At 41.5% G+C, this 16,249-nt stretch overlaps 1 protein-coding gene across 1 annotated transcript in view; it reads right to left on the reverse strand.

Annotated features, from left to right (window-relative positions):
- Acf (ATP-dependent chromatin assembly factor large subunit) overlaps positions 1–15,050 on the reverse strand; it is a gene marked incomplete at its 3' end in the record, with an annotated part of 30,184 nt that extends 15,134 nt beyond the window's left edge. Inside the window, exons 1-12 of the mRNA XM_028301773.1 lie at positions 14,677–15,050; positions 14,139–14,468; positions 9,777–9,975; positions 7,733–7,979; positions 6,964–7,163; positions 5,962–6,113; positions 5,168–5,301; positions 4,495–4,636; positions 3,547–3,716; positions 2,581–2,705; positions 1,843–2,077; positions 1,066–1,236 (exon numbers count right to left, since the gene is read on the reverse strand). Coding sequence (XP_028157574.1) covers positions 1,066–1,236; positions 1,843–2,077; positions 2,581–2,705; positions 3,547–3,716; positions 4,495–4,636; positions 5,168–5,301; positions 5,962–6,113; positions 6,964–7,163; positions 7,733–7,979; positions 9,777–9,975; positions 14,139–14,468; positions 14,677–14,789 — 2,218 coding nt within the window. The remainder of the gene's footprint in view (positions 1–1,065; positions 1,237–1,842; positions 2,078–2,580; positions 2,706–3,546; positions 3,717–4,494; positions 4,637–5,167; positions 5,302–5,961; positions 6,114–6,963; positions 7,164–7,732; positions 7,980–9,776; positions 9,976–14,138; positions 14,469–14,676) is intronic.
- Positions 15,051–16,249: the final 1,199 nt, after the last annotated feature.

A 16,249-nucleotide genomic window follows, 5' to 3' on the forward strand; every position in this document is an offset into this window, starting at 1 on the left:
AGTAAAATTGAACCAATGAATGAATTGTTCAAAATATACACATAGACGCAACACTTTTAATCTCAGATTTTAACATATAATGCAAATAAAAAGATGATAAATGCGATGAATGATTTTTTGATGACATACAGTTAGAATTTAGTGAAATAGCTTTTATTTACATGATGGCACATTATTTCTTTTTATTATTTAACACTTACCTGTCGGCTTTGGGAGCAATGAAGCGGGCAGTCGCGAAACTAAAACTATTGGTGACCCTAATGGACAAAAATGATTTTGTAGCAACTGTGTCGCCCAATTTTATCAATGGGTTTGCTAGGGTCCTGCGATTTTTAGGTTTAGGACTTAGTTTATTTGATAATATTTAATTCAAGTGCATTTATGTTAAAACCTGTGATAATTTAACATTACGTTTCATTTTTCATTCATTTCTAAGTCTGGTAAGTTATTATAGAGGGTTAAGCTGTAGGTACAAGAGATTACATTACATACAAAGATTTTTTAGTTACTAAACAAGCTGTTCAGAATAAAAAATACGCTTTTGTTTTTCGACTACAACATTTGCTGGCCTTCGGAACAACTGGCTCCCTAGGTAAAGTAACATCGTGAGCAGTATTAAAATTACTAGATTTGAAATTTGAAAATCGCTTCGCTCCAACTTTTTTTTAGCTATTCCGATCTGTAGTGATTGAGAAATTGATGTGACTTTTCTAGAGGGCTGCTAGTTCTCAAAGAAAAGGTTGTAGGGCCCAAAAGATGATGACATGTAAAGGGCTACCTTTTCTTTTTTAAATGAAATACCATGATTACAGATTATTACATATATTACATTAATATTATTACAATTACAGATATGTACCATCTTAGACTGCATCTCACTTAACACGAGGTGCGATTGCGGTCAAATACCTGCCTTGTCTAGCATAAAAAATAATAATAAAAAATAAATGGCGTTCATAAGTGTCATAATACTGGTCAAAATTGAATAAATATTTTTGATTTTATTTGTAGCGAATCGCAATTTCTATTCCGAACAGCCTGTCCAGTAAGCGTCAGGTAACCTACCTCGTTCAGTCTCGAACAGCTTGGTGACGTAGCTGAGCGTGTCGTCAGTCCGCGGCGGCGCCGGCGGGACCGGCTTGTCGCGGCAGGGCCCGCGCGGTTCTGCTCCGGCTTCTACGAATAGACCAGCCACGCGCTGGTTGATCCAGTACCGACGGAAGGCGCGGTCCGAACCTGTGGGCGAAGGGTTAACTCAGTACTTTAAGTTCAACTAGGCAGTGGTTAAATACAGCACACATAAATTTGAATCTTATGCTGTGAAGATACGGTTGGTAATATTTTTTTCCTAAGCCTGGTTTAAGCCGACATCATAAAGGTAGCAGGAAAGCGCTGGCCGCTACCAACCGAGTAACATGGAAAGCATTGGGTGAAGCCTATGTTAAGCAGTGGACGTCCTATGGCTGAGATGATGATGATGATGATTAAGCCTGGTTTAATAAGGGTTAAACGTAAAGGTTCACTTCATATAGCCCAAGCCCAACCTGCACATGATCATTAGATCATTTCTTCTTCACAGCAGAAGGACGAGGTCCCATTTTATAGAGGAAAATGGAGGATTGGACCTAACTCCTTGCAGATCAGACGAGTTGGGAAGGACTGATGTTCACATATTATTCTCCAAGTCGCCTCGTATGTCAGCTACAGGAAGAGTTTTTCAAAGGCCTAAGTTCGAACGTTTCCAAATAACAAGCAAATATGTCTTAAAATAAATGGCGATTGGACTTGCCAAAAGTAGTCTCCTTTCGTTATAGAATGAAAATGATAATTTCTTAAACTTACCCATATAAGTCACGGACTCGAATATCTCCAGCTGCAGCTCTTTGACCTTCTTCTGATATTCCAGCTTTTTATTTTCGTTATCCTTGTTCAGTTTCTCGATAGCGAGCTTGGCGTTTTCGTCCACGGCTTTGGCCTTTTCACCAGAGAGTTTCTGTTCCTCCTTCGTGGCGACCGCTTTTTTTCTTATTTCTTGGCGCTCGGCTACGACTTGCACTTCGCGCTTACGTTCATTGATCTAGAAAGAGGGTAGATACGTCTTGAGAACAATGCTTTATGTAAAATTTCGTGTGATGTAATAAATGAAATTGCTCAATGCTTAGGATTTGAGCTCAATCAAAAAACAAATGAACACGAGCGTCGGCCGTTTGGTGTAGTGGTTCGAAACGGACTACTATTCCGGAGGTTGCGGGTTCGATTCCCACACAGTACAAACATTTGTGTGCATGAACATATTTGTTTGTATTGGACTGGGTGTTTTCTATGTATAATATGTATTTACAAAAAAAAAAGTATTTAAGTATGTTTATATCCGTTGTCTAGTACCCATAGTACAAGCTTTGCTTAGTTTGGGACTAGGAGCGTAGTGTAAAATGTCCAAGGATATTTATTTATTATTTATTATTATTTATCGTGTATTAAAAGGTGGCAATATTTGTCTTTTTTCTGGGAATAATAAACAGAGGAAAAGCAAGACACTGCTTTTTTATCTTAGTCATAAAGTAGGATTTGAGTTCTCACCGTGAGAGTCCTCAGCGCATGTTTAGTGTTTTTGAGTTCCTCAAGTTTTTCTTCAATGATGTCTCGGACGGTGGCGTAGCTCAGGATTTGGTTCATCAGGCATTGTAGGACCACGAACTTGTCCTCTGGAACAAGAAGAAAACATTAATAAGACAATAGCATGGATTTACAGATTTTACTTTTTTGACAATGAGGATAGGTCCCGTTTTAACATTCATCGGTTGGCGCCACTGAAAAGTAAACGCTAATCAGTGGGCGCCACTCTTGAGTGAACACTCATTAGTTGGCGCCACTGTAGAGTAAAAGCTCCTCACTTGGCGACACTGTAGATTGAACGCTCATTAGTTGACGCCACTGCAGAGTGACCACTCATCAGTTGGCGCCACTCTAAGTAGAGTAATCAAGCCAATTGGATAGCGTATCGCTAAATTATGGACTCCATTTTGTATGGAGTAAGATTAGGTGTTGCCGCAGCCTCACTGGGGGGCCTCGGGGGGCCGGGGCCCGCCGGGTACCTACCGAGTTGCAGGTCGGCGACGTGAGCGGCGGCGAGAGCCCGCAAGAGCCGCGGGTGCTGCACGCGCAGCCTGAGCCCGGGGTCGTCGACGCTGCTGTATACATCGTGCCATCCACGAAGACGCGCCCCACCAATCTTTGGTCTCGGTCGCGCAGGGTGCGGAGAGTTTGATCCGAGCAATCCGAGCGTCATTATTGTAGTGTGCGTGCACTCATGGATGATTTAGCGTGTACCGATAACACTCAAACATTCGCGGAATCTATAGCCTCGATGAGTGGTCTCGGGGGCCCAGAGCCCGCTAGGGTGTCTCGGGGGGCCGGAGCCCGCTGAGGGGTCCCGGGGCCCGCTAGGGGTCTCGGTGGGTCGGGGCCCGCTGGGCGGACTGGGGGGCCAGGGCGGACTGGTGGGCCAGGGCCCGCTGGGGGGCCTCGGGGGGCCGGGGTCCCTACCTAACTGTAAGTCAGCTACGTGCGCGGCGGCGAGAGCCCGCAAGAGCCGCGGGTGCTGCACGCGCAGCCTGAGCCCGGGGTCGTCGACGCTGCTGTAGCCGCCGCGCTGGTGGTAGCGCCATGTTGCGCAGCGGTTGCCGGGCGCTGCTCCCGACGATAGCAGATGTAATCTGGGGATAAAGCATTTTATAAATTCACTTGGACAGAAAATAAACAATTTGCAACCAATGAGGGCTATCGTTTTTATACTTAACAGTTGGCACCCCTGGCGATTGACAGGACCTTACTCTACAGTGGCGCCGTCTTAATGAGTGCAAATGCGATAGTCCTCCTACCACTTTCGCGCTCACCAGTTAGTGCCACTGTCTTCGCTACTAGCAACTGACAGGACCTTACTCTACAGTGGCGCTAACTGGTGAGCACTAAAACGATAGCCCTCATTCTCCTAAGGGCCTCCGCTGAAACTCACGCGGGCGCTCGCACGCGTCTATATCGAATAATTGGCGAGGACAGACGGACATGACGAAACTATAAAGGTTCCTTGTCAGAACTACGGAACCCTAAAAAATAGTAACAGCGCAGTGTGGCGTGCATGCCTGTGACGTTTTCACACGCGGAGCGGGCTCATGCTGCGTACGTGCAATAAATTTTAATAGGGCACGCAATACAGATATCGGACGATCGAAACATGCACCCGCGCAAATTTTAGCGTAGTCTCCTAAAATCAGTCGGAGAATTCGCGAATTGTTATTTGGGCAATGGAAACATACCGTACGATGGCATCTAAATTTCAGTAGAAGGTATGCGGAACTAAGCCAGAATTCGACATTTCATCAGTGAATTTCGACGTCTATAATTAGTGAAACTGATGCTTACACGATTCATATCAGAAAATCTACAGTACATGTTTATTTATTTATATTAGGAAGACCATGGTTTACATCTTACCTCAAAACCTCGCTGACGGTCGTAGGGTCTAGCGGCAGCTTGCTGAGAGGCGTGGCGAGGTAGGTCTGCGACCACTTGCTAGCTTTGGTGGCCAGCTCGATCGCTTGGTGAGTGCCAATCTCGTCGTTCATCTCTTTTACCTCTGCCATAACATAAAATATTTATTAGAAAAATATTTAGGAACGTTAGTTTTGTTACGAGTAAAAGTGCGAGTAGTAACGTCTCCCAACAATGGAACACGTCAGGTTTCCTATATTAAGGTGCTCGTGACTGGCCACTTGAAACATACAGGCCGCTAATGACAACTTACTTGTAGTTGGAAAAGTACCTTCACGGTAAGTTTAAGCCCATGATAAACCTCAATGTATTATGTCTTCACTGTAAGGTGCTGAATACATGTACACCGATATTAGGAAGATGACAAGGGGCCACTAGTTGGTAAAGTACCTTCGTGAGGGTTATTTATTTATTTCATTAACAACAATCATATCTCTACCATTATCGACGACAAACCATTTTCTTTTTTAACTTTATGTCTTTCCTGTATAGTGTTGACTAGAGAGATATTACCCAGACGAACAGAGGTGACAACACTGTTAACTCTACGAAAAACCGCACTCGATTTTAAACTCTATACCCTCACCGTAAGGTCCATTAAAGAGGCTGCACTCACCGGTGGACTCCTGTATGCGTTGCTGCTCGTTGTATTCCTCGGCCTCGTCCTCCTGCAGGCCGAAGATAGTGGTGAGAAGCATCTGAACCAGGTCGCTGAACACGCCCGCGTGTTCTTTCTGGGTTAGCGCTTTCCTGAAAGGGGAATAGAATATTACAATGTAGTGTTAATTGTGGAAAATCTAAAACGTTATAACGGTATCGTTATAACTTATAACCAATGAGCTGCTGTCATAGTGACATTGACGTAATGTCAATGCCGTGATAAAATCTTATCGATGATTTTAGACGACAAACGTATGGACTTATCGCGTAAAATCGATATAATCGAGATAAAATCTTATCGTGGAGCGCAACCTAGTCGTGATATTCTAGTCCATGGACGCATTCTGGTCCTGGTGGGAGCTTTCTAGTCCAGGTGCTGGCATCCTGGTCCAGGTGGGGGCTTTATGTTTCAGTTGGGGACATTCCGGTCCATTAGGCCTAGGATGCACGCCGCGATAAACTTATATCGCGTCGTATTTTAGATTGTATGCGCTATCCATACTTTTGTAATCTATCATCGATAAGATTTTATTACGGTGCGCATCCTAACTCGGCAAGTAGTGGCATTCTAGTTCAAGAAGGAGGCAAATCTGATTAATTGGGCATCCTCGGTATGTTATTGTTATCGTTGAAATATGCGCGAGCTTTAGCTTGATGAAATATTAGTTACATTTAAAAAAAAACTTCTAGATTTTAACCCGGCGAATGCTCGATGCCCTGTTACAACTAAACTCTCTAGTCTGTACCCACCTGAAAGTATCCAGCTCCAGCGACGAGTGAAACGTGTCCTTGGTCTTCAGCACGTCGGAGTATGTGTGGACGAATGATAGCACCGAGAGGAAATCCCCTATGTGCTTTTGTGGTATGCCTTCGATCTCCACTGGTGTGCCTTTTGGGAGCGGCTGTGGGAGAAAGGAAAAAGATTTTCAGAAATAGCTAGCTGACACATGTTATGAACAACAGATTGTTCTTTATTGTCAGTTTGGCCCTAAGGTTTACTGGAGGAAAATGCCGAAAGCCATTATGTACACTGTTATATGTGCATATAAGTTTAAAATAAATAAATAAATCAAGCACCACAAATTTTCTGTCTTTTCTATTTAAATTCAGTTGGGTACTTAAAAGAATCACAATAATAGGGCATAGTATTATTTTTTCCATCTCGTTTAGTTCGTTTCAGCCAAATGACATCCATTGCTAGACAAAGGCCTCTGTCGAGGATTTCCACTAAGACCGGTCCTGCGTTACCTGAATCTACTTACTTCTCGTGGAAGGCTTGCCCATTTGTTCATCTACCTAATGATATTTTATTGTGCTTCCTAATGTATGTAGGATATGAGTGCGAAACGGAACGTAAGGATGTGTGAAAGAGTTAGAAGGAAGAGTGTGTGTGTGACGTACGACGACGTGTAGACGAACGACGATTGTTTTAAATTACTATTTTTATTATTTTCTATCTTGGGCAAATAAGTACGTGGGAATTAGAACCGCATTTCAATTCCTACATGTATAAGTAAATAAGTTAATATACAAGGCTCTGACCTTATGATCCTCCAGCTCGAGGTCGTGTTTCACCTTCTGCCACTCCTTGAGGTAGGCCTGCAGCCGCGCCTTACACTACTGGAAATATCAAAACAGGATACTGACCTTATGATCCTCGAGCTCGAGGTCATCTTTCACCTTCTGCCACTCCTTGAGGTAGGCCTGCAGCCGCGCCTTACACTACTGGAAATATCAAAACAGGATACTGACCTTATGATCCTCGAGCTCGAGGTCATCTTTCACCTTCTGCCACTCCTTGAGGTAGGCCTGCAGCCGCGCCGTCTTTTCCTTTTTCTTGGCTTTCTCCTCCTCCTTGCGCTGGCGCATCTGGTCTTCGGCGCGGCGCATCTTCTCTGCCAGCTCTTGAGCGCTCTTCTTGGCGGCTGGGTCGCTTGGTGGTTTGGCTTTTACTGTAAAAAAAGGTAGATAGATAAATCGTTTATTTGCAAACACTTATGTGTAGTTGCAAAAAGACAAGTGACTAAACGGTAAGAGACAAAGATGATAAACAAGTTTAATGAAACGAAATTAGCTTTTAAATAGTTCCCTGCGTCAGAGTGATGTGTGCCGCAGCGATGTAAAAAGCTAAGAGCTCAGTGTAAACACTGCCCTCAAAAGGGCATAACACCGATTGAAGGTTGAGACAATGAGAAAAGCACTAATTCTGAAGGTTGTTGGACCAATTAAAAGGCAGTAAATGTTTAGACAGGCAGCTGTTTAAAAGGAAATATTTAAAGATTTAAAAAAAAAAAAGATTTTAGTAAATTACGAACAGTTTTTACTGAAGATCATAAAAACTATCATTAAGTTTATTTATGTTAATAACATCATAATTCATAGTACATATTTATTGATCGATGTTTACTTCAATTTTTTCTGTCAATTCAGAATATGAGCCCCAAGGCCAAAATTCAAATCAAATCAAATCAAATTTCTTTATTTGCGTAATCAATGCTAAAGAATTATTTCTTTTTCATACCTTCAGATTTGTCGGACTTCTTTACGAACTTGTCCATAGACTCCTGTCTACCCTTCTTGTCCGGACTGGGTTTCTTTGCGGACTTGTTCAGCTTAGACGCAGACCCCGGCTTGGCTTGGCTCTTGGAGGCAGGCGGCGAGCCGTTGGTCTTCATCAGCTTCTTGGACGACGGGAACTCGGGCGGAGAACCGGTGAAGATCTGCTCGAAGTGTACCTTGGATATGTTATACTTGTCCAGGGCTGCTTTCTGTAGAAAAAGAAAGTAAAGATAAATATGATACCAAATCAGATGGTGAATGAGGAGTATCCTGCTGGGGAGCTCCTTGAACATGTTAAAATGCATGGGACAAATCTGATTATAGTTTGGGACTGATTGCAGATTAGCGCAAAAGAAAAATGTTTGTACTACTAATCTTATTTTCTCAATGCAGTAATATTTTAATGACATTTATACCATTGAAATATAAACCTTTTCTCAGATACATAGTAAAAAGTTCAAAAACATCAATCAAATTAGAACTTGTAATTAATCATCATCCAGAAAAAAGATTTGAAGGAAGTCCAAAGCCTATTTACGTCGCGACAAGAACCGCCGCAACGCTAATGCTGAGTCGCTGCTAAACGCCGGATCTGGCTAGACGACAACCCTCGAAAGTGTAGGGGGTCCCTTAAATAATCAATGCTACTGTTCAATATGACACACTATTCCTACCTTGCAGGTAGGGAAGCGCTGGACGCAGGCCGCTACCAATCGATCAACGTGGAAAGCATTGGGGGAGGCCTATGTTCAGCAGTGGACGTCCTATGGCTGAAATGATGATGATTCCCACCTTGATCCTGATGACGCCGCCAGTCTGCTGCTGCACGAACTGCTTGAGGAACAGGCGGTTCTTGTCACGGGTATAGACGCTCTTGCGCCTTTGCCCGCCTTGACTGCAACTGTACTCCTGGCAGGACGCTGCTGCAGTAGACACCCACCTTGATCCCGATGACGCCGCCGGCCTGCTGTTGCACGAACTGCTTGAGGAACAGGCGGTTCTTGTCGCGGGTATACTAAAGACGCCCTTGTGCCTCTGCCCGCCTTGACTGCATCTGTACTCCTGGCAGTACGTGTTGCAATAGACACCCACCTTGATCCCGATGACGCCACCAGTCTGCTGCTGCACGAACTGCTTGAGGAACAGGCGGTTCTTGTCGCGGGTATACTATAGACGCCCTTGCGCCTCTGCCCGCCTTGACTGCAACTGTACTCCTGGCAGTACGTGTTGCAATAGACACCCACCTTGATCCCGATGACGCCACCAGTCTGCTGCTGCACGAACTGCTTGAGGAACAGGCGGTTCTTGTCTCGCGTATAGATGCCCTTGCGGCGCGCACGCGGTCGTGCGGCGCGGTGCCTCTGCCCGCCTTGACTGCAACTGTACTCCTGGCAGTACGTGCTGCAGTAGACCCACCTTGATCCCGATGACGCCGCCGGCCTGCTGCTGCACGAACTGCTTGAGGAACAGGCGGTTCTTGTCGCGATGTAAATAGGCTTTGGTCTTCCTTCAAATCCTTTCTCTTTCTTCCTTGCGCCGCGCGGTCGTGCGGCGCGGTGCCTCTGCCCGCCTTGACTGCGACTGTACTCCTGGCAGTACGTGCTGCAGTATAGTCTGGTCCGTGAGCACGTAGAATTTTGTCCAATGTACCCTTGGTTACCCATCCTTATCGCTCGCGCGTAATTATGTTGCTATCGCGCTTGCACACTCACTGCGGGTGCCAGTCGCACAGTCGCGACAGTAATATAATTACGCGCGAGCGATAAGGATGGGTAGCTAGGGGTCATTGGACAAAATTCTACGTGCTCACAGACCCGGCTTTAGACACCCACCTTGATCCCGATGACGCCGCCGGCCTGCTGCTGCACGAACTGCTTGAGGAACAGGCGGTTCTTGTCGCTGGTATAGACGCCCTTGCGGCGCGCACGCGGTCGTGCGGCGCGGTGCCTCTGCCCGCCTTGACTGCAACTGTACTCCTGGCAGTACGTGCTGCAGTAGACACCCACCTTGATCCCGATGACGCCGCCAGTCTGTTGCTGCACGAACTGCTTGAGGAACAGGCGGTTCTTGTCGCGTGTATAGATGCCCTTGCGCCGGCGCACGCGGTCGTGCGGCGCGGTGCCGATCTGTCCGGTGCTGCCCTCTTCAGATTCGTCGAACTGCTCAACCTCGTAGGCGTATGCTGTTGCTGGAAGCGTCGCTTTGCTGGAGAGTAGATATACATTGATTTATTTAATGGCAGATGAAGTCATTTGTTTATTTTAATGGTACCTCAAAATCAAAATCTAAATCAAAAATATTTTGTTCAATTTAGAGCACAAGGGGCACTTGTGAACGTCAAAATATTGTAAATAAAAAAAAGGTAGCCCTTATGGGGCCCTTTACATGTCTCCTTATCTTTTGGGCCCTACCATACGCTACCTTATGCTTCGAGACAAACATATGGCAAGTGCTGAGAAGAAATCATTTAAGGCAATCTTACATAGAGTACATAAGACATAAGGCATTTTCTGACAGTAAACCTTGGGCTTTTGAAGTTTTGATTGTACACAAACTCTTTATAAGTGGACCTTTTCAAGGCACTTATATACACATCCCAAATACAGTTTGCCCTAACCACTTTCTAAGTTTATCTTTCCACTGGGACAAACTTGGCCTCCACTTGTTGAGTTTTTTGTCAGTTTATCAGTTATGCTGCAGAGTCTGGTAACTTAAGAACTGAAGTGGTAGGAAAGACAAGCGGGAAAATTCGAGTATGACAGCTGGTACTGAGAAGTGATGGTAGTAACTTAATAAACTTTGTTAGCCTCTTGGTTATTACAAGGCAGGATATATAGGGTCCTTCTAAATCAGCTACGTTCCGTTTAATGGGAGCATGTATACGTCACACTGAATACGTTCCCAAAGTTTGAGCCAAAAATTCAGGCTAGTTTCCGAGATAATTAAGGAAACAACTTCATTTCTTATCAACCCAATACAACACCCTGTTCAGCTGATTCACTACTACACTGACAAAAATCCGCACGCACACGAGCTTACGTAATGGCCGCCATTGCGCTTGTGCTGCCGTTGGGCCACTGGCCGCGAACACAAGAGTGCCGCCGGACGACGGACCGGGCGCCACACAAGCTATTCTAGGGCTACTACTAGTTATTTAAGGAATTAAATTAAGTAGAAAATTAAAGTTTATTTATTTTTGGTAACATAAAAAAATCTTATGTGGTAAGTACTTATTTAGTGGCCTTAATGGAATGATGTTTATTCAAAAGTTCGTTAAAATACTTTTGCGCTTGTAAAAATCTTTTATTTCAAACGTAGCAACGAAACGAAGCAAAAAAGTTAGTTGCCGAAATCAATGACTTATTTTTATGCCATACACAAATGGGATAGTTACCATGACTATGAAATTTAGAATTACGGTTATTATTACGATAAAGCAGGCACATTTTTCATGTTAATTTTAATCGCTTAATATCCCCTTAGCAAATTAAATAAAAATGTGATTCGTAATTGACTCGATCTAGCCATACCTGTCTTGAAGTCTTTGCATCTTGGATATGTATGTAGTTGATCGGATCCACGAGCAGAATTATTTTTGACTTAGCTTTCAGGTCTAGCTTCGGATTTACCACGCCGTCCTCATTTTCGATACATTCCCACAACTCCTCTAGCTCGAGGTATGACTTTACGGCGAATTTCCATGTGTTGTAGTTTTCTCTCCCGGTCAGTTTGTCAATGTGAACTGTATTTGTCGACATTGCCTCGGAAACTGAATTGTACTTTTAGCTGAAATAAGCTGAAAGAAAACTATCTGCGGCAACCTAACCTCAACTATTTTTACGCGGTACTTTTCGGAATTAAACTTTTTACAAAAAATTTTACTTTCAGGGGCTGGGCCCATAACCTGAAGCAATAATTAAAAGACTGAAAGTTTAAATAAGTATGTATAATAATTGTTCTCAATGGATTTACAAAAGAGTATGCTCGCAGTAGGAAAAAGTATGGCGGAGAGAGGGCTAGAGATGGGGTCACATCCGGAGGGTGACTTCACTAGTGTTGTGTTCAATTGCAACACTATCCATATCTGTGCTCGGCTTCATACAATTTTTGACACATGCTGCATCTATCCATATCTATGGTTTTAACAAATCCACAGATCTATCCATATTATCTGTGATGCAGCATGTGTCAAAAATTGTATGAAGCCGAGCGTGCCACTTTTTAAACGTCATTAGTGTCATTTTAACGAATTTTAGTGATTGCCGCAACGTAAAAGTAATCGTATCATCGTACTGCATTCGCAAAGTCATCGAATGATATCGTGTGACTCGATTCGAAAATGAATAAATTCCGATAAAACTGATATTTTGTTAAATTTATAGCTAGTCTGACTGTGGATTAAAATAATTTTGTAGCGGTACACGTTATTCTACAATTCTACATTATTAATTTGCAAATAATGTTATTATTTTTGTTGTGCCTAATGTTTATGAAAGTAATGATCGTTATTCCATTATGTTAAATAGTACTACTAGTAATTCATACTTAATTCCATACTTTTAAATATCCTAGTAAGTAAATGACATAGTTTCATAAAATAAAGACTATTTACTCAAGCTTTTTATTTTTAATAAATGTAAAAATGCGTAGTTTTGCCAATACGTTTTCTTTCATAAAGCTAAGTCAGGTACCTAGTTTTGAAGATATTTCTAAACGACAAAATCTCGGCCGTCGTATACATAGACTAGTAATAGTGTATACTGCGACGCACAGATGCACAAATGCAAATAAATTTACTAAGACGCGCCTTAAAAATCATGGCCTTTGCTGATTGATTTTTCGATGGTATCGTGAGTCCGTTTTACTGTGATTAACATAAGATAATAAGGATAGACAACGATATGAGAGTAGGCCTGCAACATTAAAGTGATAGCTCGCCCAATCAGTCGATCAGCTAATCGGCTATCAGCTGTGCTGTGACGACTGCTGTGAGTTGTTATGACGTGAGTGTAAACAACAAAAAAGTGTGCAGTGGTAGTGAGCGTTGTGTGTGTTGTGTCTCGTGTTCCTGTGCAGAATGAATACACTACAGCTTTGTTGTGTGAGTAAAAAATACAGCATGTTCCATTATGTAAGACGAAATGAATTTTTATTTTTGTTAGAAAATGTAACTTTGTAAAATCATTATAAAACACATACTCAAATTTGGTGAACTTGTTCAGTGTACCGTATAGATGCCCCCATTAAAAGGAATGTAGCTAGTTTAGAAGGACCCTGTATAATTTACAAAATATGTAACACTAATAAGTGCAGGTCTATGAAAGAACAGAAAAATCCAGTCTGATTTATCACTTAAATGACAAGAGTTCACCAATCTACAACAAAATGAAGAAAGAATGGATTACATGAAGTAGTACTTTAGCACCTTCTGATTTCTAAAGCAATTGTTAGCGTAGTGACCACAAATAACACAGTAGTACCTTATTTAGTTGTAATAAGTTCTATTTTCCCTTGAACAATGAATAGTTTGAAGTATGATGTACAGTACTATCAACTATACAAGGGCTGCTTAGAAGAGTACTAGGTAGGTAAATAGTGTTATTTATTTTGTAGCTATTAATGTCTTGTCACTTTTTATTCACATATAAAAACTGTTGTGAAAGGCTTATGTACAGTAAAATATAATGTACAGTAAAATATAATTGCAACAGTATTTTGAACCTTACCTCAACACATGTTTAAGGAAATACAAAAAACTACTGTTTGTTTAACCCTTCTAAGGGTGAAGGTCGAGTAATTTAGTGGGAAGAATCCAATAGGGAAATAATATTATTATAATCTTGTTGGTACTAGAATAGAAGCAATTCCTATAATAATAAAATTTTATTTGGTAAATTGAATTATTTTAATTAAAGTTAATTAATTGAAAATAAAATATTACTCAAAAATCAGAGTAATATTGTTTTTAGTATTATATTAGACATTGTTTTTATTTAGCTCATTTATTAAAAATGTAAAGATTAAAACACTGTACCTAACACTGTTACTGTACTAGTATACTGTTATTGCAATATGTTCTGGTTAGATAAGATATTAAAAGATTTGATATGTACTGTTATTTATGTCAAAATATTATTATTGTTTTGTTACCTTCATTTTTGAAATTTAATTATTATAGTTTTGCATGAGTCATCATTTCATAATAATAAACAAGTATTGGTAACAAAGCAATGCAAGTGGCAATTCTTACCACTTGTTTATTATATCTCTATTGCTATCATGTTATTGATCTAGTCAATCTAATACGGGCCAGCTATGAAAGTGCACTGAAGATAAAAACTACATAAAGATAAAATAGTATAACTAACCTGCCTGGCTGCTGCTTTTGGGCCGTGACGGAGAGCACATGAGCTTCCCGCCACAAATCTCCCTCCAAGCAGGCCTCAACAGTTTCCCCAACAAAGTACCTCTCCCTCACAAAGTTGAATATGTCCTCCGACATCTCTGCAAAGGAACACCGGTTTGTCTGCACAGCTAAGTACAGAATTGGTATACGGAGCTCCATAGGAAAGTCCTTCAACAACCTCCTCGCTGCCTTCTCACTTTCCAGCGCTTCAGCATATGTCAAATTGTTCTTCCCTGTCATCTCACATGTCCACACCATGGAGTTAACCAAAATGATCCTCTCACAGTATTCCCTATAAACAAAAAATAACAAAAAGTTATGATTGTGCCGAAAAAAACGCACCGCGGCTCATCGATACGGCGTAACATGGTGTCACGCTCGCCTAATTGCGCGGCCTGACGCACGGCAACGATGCCAACCGTCCTTCTCATTGATAACTACAAAATCTTGTACTAAACCGCAAAAAATGCGCGAAATCCACTTGAATAAATGAAACTCACTCATAGTCCTTGAATATCTCGTCGGTTAGCTCGCAGTGAAACACCTCGTCGTCGTCGCGAAGGTACTCAGACGCCGTAGATTTCTCAAAGGCTTTCCTTTTCAACAGAGGCATGTTAGGAGTTCGCGGGTCACTTCGGTGGGAAAACGATAAATAGTCCGATTTACAATATCACACCCACGGTATTATTTGTCACTTTGCACGGCGCATCGATCGATATATTCTTTTAAATGAAACATTAGGAAAATAATTATATTTATCAAGAATATTACGAGTGAAAATTGTTGCGTGGTTTCAGTTGACAAGCCAAAAAACGGCGCGCTGTGCGCTTCTTTTTACGCCAGAAACATATGAACGGGGTTACTACTACTGCCACAAAAACTACTAAACTAGGAGTATTTTATTCACATCAGTAATTCGACGACGATACGGACGATAAAAATTATTTTATAAAATAAAAATAGTATTAGTGGTATGGTGGATTTGGAATTTTATGTATTGTATTAATTTGTGTTTTAAATATGTATTCACATTGTGTTGCAGTAATTTTATTCTGAGGATCTAAAAGTTAAAAGGCATAATACTCAATTCACCTTTGACCTCCTATTCCTATTTATTTGCCTAAAATGAAGAATGCCACCTGGCATTAAGTCCGCCACTGTACAGTTGTTTTTGTGCAAAAGTAAAAATAAATAAATAATTAAAATCTAATCAATTTTATTTTATTGGTTTGAGTCGTTACGGCTACGGTTTACAAAAATCAAAGTAGGTATTCGTATAAGACGGCCCCTCTTCTAACGAAGTTTATTGAGAGCCTCATTTAAAAAAGGCAACCCTTTTTTACTAAAAAAGTCATTGCTAAATTAAAGAATTTTCTTGCCTACATGCGGAAAAGTCCGGTCTTTGGGGCCGCTGTAGCCCGGGGCTCCCCGTTTTATTTCCAAACTCACGAGATCGGAGATGGGTATTTCGCCAAAAATGGTCGATTTTGCCTAATTTCCTTGGCACGTAATTTTTTTTTGTTTTTAACTATTTTCATTTTCCCATTGCATTAAGAAGCAAAAACTAAGCCAATGTATCTAAAAGGGGCGTCATAATTCGTTTTAGAAACAAAGTTATGATGGTCATGAATTTTTGGTAGCCAAGGAAATTATTATACAATTGTAAATACTGTTTTCTCTAAGTTTTCTTCTGTGGTTTGCTTTTTTTTAATTCTACCCATTTTAGTGTACCTTCACAAGCAAACATGCCAATGAATATTATTCATGATAACGTTTTTACACAACTAAGAAAGATAAATGCAGTAGATTGAGTTAAGAGTTAAAAACAAGTTGTGCTATATCTATTCTGATACCCATTTCTTAAAAGTAGAAGAATGCCTACTGTTTGCGGATGATCTCAAACTTTGTTTGGGTGTCTCCAGTGTTCCAGACGCTATAGCATTGCAAAGCGACATTGATGCGGTATTAGAATGGAGTGTTGTCAATCGTTTAGCATTTAATACTGACAAGTGTAAAGTAATAACTTTTTCACGTAAACGTTATCCATTGAATAATAATTATTATTTAAATGAC

The sequence above is a fragment of the Ostrinia furnacalis genome, unplaced genomic scaffold (assembly GCF_004193835.3).
Source record: "Ostrinia furnacalis isolate ACB-3 unplaced genomic scaffold, ASM419383v2 OfSCF0990, whole genome shotgun sequence".
Classification (NCBI taxonomy): Eukaryota; Metazoa; Arthropoda; class Insecta; order Lepidoptera; family Crambidae; genus Ostrinia; species Ostrinia furnacalis.